Genomic DNA, 3,909 nt, shown 5'->3' with positions numbered 1-3,909 from the left:
CGACATTAGACGGGATGACCTTAAAATGGAGAACAAATTTTGATATGAATACTGGTTTAAAAAAATCATTGAATAAAACAGTGTAAATATTGATCATTATAACAAGATAAGAAAACTTAGAGTGCCAACAGCTAAGTCATTAAAAGTAAAATTCAAATATACTTATTTAAAACAATCAGGAAAAAAATATAATAATAATAATAATAATAAACCAATTAATTAAGCTTACAATAAATATATTTTTTAGATATTGGTATAAGTTATCTGCCTAAGAAATAAGTGAACCATAATTAAAGTTTATATAAGGTAAAAATAATTTTCAATATATACATGTAGAAAGGAAATGGGAATTAAATTTGTATTTATACTAATTATATATTATGTGGGGGGACTGTTTGGTGAATCTACTGATTATTCTCCTCCTGTAAGTATACAAAATATGGATGAAAGTATACTTAGATCAAGGGGAAGTAATGAGCAACAAACAGATAACGAAGTAACTGGAATATCAAAATTGGAGTCAATAAATGACTCTTATAGAACACAAAATGATGAAATTGATTCACTTCAATCAAATAAAGTAATTGAAACTGATATTGATCAAATTTTTGCTAACAATTTGGAATTAAATCATTTACTTGTTGGTATGAATAAGGATTCAATTCTAGAAACTTCAACTCAAACAAAAGGAAGAAAATCTCAAAATGAAATAGATTTTCAGAAAACAATAATTTTTCAAATTGAAGAAAATAATCGTTTTGTTGATTCAGATATAGATATATTTGCAACTCTTACCTTACCTTTTTCAACTTTTGAAGGTCATACCATTGATTACTTTATTATTTCTACTCCACCATCATATACATTGCCAAAAAGTGAAAAATTATGTACATGTGTTAAACATTTGCAAGAAATTAGTCCAGAAGTAATGAAATCTATTCCAATATCAATCAAATGTACAACAGTATCTGCAAATGGGTCAATCTACTTTGTAATTCAAAATCAAGATGAATCTGTATTCCCTGCGCCGGGATATTATCGATTTCAATTAAAGGTAAGAACTCCTGTTGAAACAAGAAAAGTTCAAAATGACCCCAAGAATTTCTGGTGGTTATCAAAAATTCGCTTTTCATCTGGTCATTATATAACTAAAGTGCATGAAAATACGCGTTTATTGCTTAAAGCTGAATGCCAATGGAGTCCATGGAGAAGAGAAACTGGATGCAGTTCAACTTGTGATTCTGGTGTTGAAATATGGAGAAGAACTCTACTTTCTGGTAAAGATGAAGAATTATGTGGTGGAGCTTATCAGAAAAGAGAATGTGGTGATACACCATGTAATGTAAGTTGCCAATTAGGTCCATGGGAAGAATTAATACCATGTACTGTTACTTGTAATGCTTCAAAGAATAAAGGAAAAAGAATTGAGTATAGAAAAACATTATTAACTAATTCTGGTAATGGCCCAGATTGTGAAACTTTATATCCATGGAATGAAGAAAAACAAATGGGATGGAGTAAGTCTTTAGGTATGGTTATTAAATATTCTGATTGTCCATTTGAAATGAAACAGGATTGTAACAAAGAATTTGGATGTAGAGTTGAGAGAGAAAATTTAAGAACTATAGCTTCAGAATATCCATGGGGATTTTGTCCATTTCCATGTGGTGGATTTGGTAATATTACAAGTATTGTACAAGTAGCTAATGGAATACCAAGATGGATTGGTGAGAAGTTATATCCGGATTCATTTGAATATCCATGTGTTAGTAATAAGAAGCCTATTGTTGAATATAAACCATGTAATACAAATCCATGTGGTGATTGTATGGTATATCTTGAAGATTCGCAGTTAAATAAGACTACTAATATTTGGGTATTTTTCCATTTATTTCAAGAAGCTGATGAAATTAGATTTGTATTACCAGATGGATTCACTTTTTTAAAGAGTAATGATAATGAATTAATACATAATATAGCAAAAGATAAAAATTCAAAGTTTGAAAACAATAATAAAATTATTACAAGTATTAAAAAGGCTATAAAAGTTAACCAAAGTAATTATATTGATATTATTAAAAAGTTATTTAATCGTATAATATTTGGTGATGTTAGTGAAAATTCAGGCATACCCGAATCAAAAAATGATAATAATAATAATAATAATAATAATAATAATAACAAACAAAACAATAATATTGACAGTAATTTCACAAGATGTCAGGTAACTGCAGCATCTTTTGGATCTATCAAGACTTGTCAATTAAAAAGTCATCATTTAAAAGATCATGAAATAGAAAATTACAAAGAAGCATTAATTATTTTAGATAGTACTGTTCAAACTACGAGATCTATATTTAGTGAACAATCTAGAAATGAAAAACCAAATTGGTTATTTATGCCTATGAAAATTGGTAATGCTGAAGGTTTAGTATTACCAGACGGAAAATTAAATAATGAGCAATTCAGATTATTTGCACGCGGTTCAAATTCCCTGAAAGAGCCAGAGGAATTGGTATGTAATCTTCAAACAAAAGTACTGCTACCACAACCTTGTCATGTTGATTTGTTACCAAAAAATGCAAAAGATTGTATAAAATGTTCCAAGACTAATATTTTTACTATAGAAGCTTACCGTCAATTTACATCTCCAAAAAATGGAGGTGCATGTACTGTTCCAACTGAATTCAGAGTTGATGAATCTATTACTAATGTTGATTGTATTAATGTATGTCCAAATGGTAGAAGATATGTAATGGGAACTGATAAGTATTTAAAGAAAATTGGAATTCATTCTTAATTTACAATTATATTTAATTTTGTATGGATGAATTATTATTAGTTTCATCATCTTTGGCTACTTCAAGATCTTTATTACCATTTTCGTCATTCTTGGCAATTCTACTATTTGTTGAATCTGATGCAGTTTCAGTATTTTGAGCAGTAGAACTTTCATCTCTTTCTTCTTCAAGAATATATAAGAGATTTTCTGCTACAAAAGAACTTAAAAGCCCAATAAGTATAAATATAAGGAACAACATAAAGAAAAAAGTAACAACATGAATGAAAGCTATATGCCATTTATTTAACAATATATTAATAACAATAAAGAATATAATATCTTTAATGATGTTTAAATAATTGCATACCATATATATCTTGAGAGCTATAATATTATAAGAATACGTTGTTATAGCACCAACAAATCCTGTAATAATATTGGAAGCTGAAATAATATAAAGTAGTATATAAATAATACCAATTTCAACAGATAAAGCTTCTGATAATTTGGGGAATAAATATTTTAAAAACAATGGATATTTATTGGATGTTCTTAAACAAAGTAATAGTATTAAAATATTGAATATAAGTAAGAACCCACTCCAAAAGCTAATAAATCTATATAATGCTTTAGTAGTACTAGAAGTACAACAACAACAGTATTTAAAGATATCCAAAGATCTTCCATTGGTTCTGGAAATAATTTTTGACCAAATTCTTGGTGGTAACATTGAAATTGACAATCCCCTATTAATATGGAAAATAAATCTATAGTGAGGTGAAAGTGAATATTAATACTTTAATAACAAGTTAAAAGAATAGTAAGACTAATCTTAAGTGACTTTGAATATTGTAATTGGCAGGAGTTAATTAAAAGTCATCGTAATTATTAATGTTATTTTTATTTTGTTAGTAATAATAATTATTTGAGTTATATTAAAGATATTTTGTCGAAAGAAAAAAAAAAAAGCGTAATAAGAATGGGGAAAGAACTTTGTCCAAACACCTTTATTATTAATTAATTTGTTATCTGATTCGATTCAATTTACCTGTATTATATTTGATCTATACACACATCAATGAATAATATATAGAATATAAATATATATATTATAACATATATATATA

The 3,909-nt window shown here is 27.1% G+C and overlaps 2 protein-coding genes across 2 annotated transcripts; one reads left to right on the top strand and one right to left on the bottom strand.

The window, feature by feature from the left end:
• The first annotated feature begins 343 nt into the window (after positions 1-343).
• On the top strand, positions 344-2,800 carry Chro.80069 (TSP1 domain-containing protein TSP12 precursor). Its single annotated transcript, XM_660297.1, has 1 exon — positions 344-2,800. One exon carries the CDS (start codon positions 344-346, stop codon positions 2,798-2,800), a length of 2,457 nt encoding a protein of 818 aa, XP_665389.1.
• A 13-nt stretch (positions 2,801-2,813) lies between these two features.
• On the bottom strand, positions 2,814-3,512 carry Chro.80068 (hypothetical protein). Its single annotated transcript, XM_660296.1, has 1 exon — positions 2,814-3,512. The coding sequence occupies one exon, from the start codon at positions 3,510-3,512 to the stop codon at positions 2,814-2,816; it is 699 nt and encodes a 232-aa protein (XP_665388.1).
• Positions 3,513-3,909: the final 397 nt, after the last annotated feature.

Source organism: Cryptosporidium hominis (genome assembly GCF_000006425.1).
Source record: "Cryptosporidium hominis TU502 chromosome 8 CHRO018019, whole genome shotgun sequence".
In the NCBI taxonomy this organism is placed as follows: Eukaryota; Apicomplexa; class Conoidasida; order Eucoccidiorida; family Cryptosporidiidae; genus Cryptosporidium; species Cryptosporidium hominis.
The sequence above is the reverse complement of the archived record's forward strand: the minus strand, read 5'-3'. Positions and strand labels throughout refer to the sequence as shown.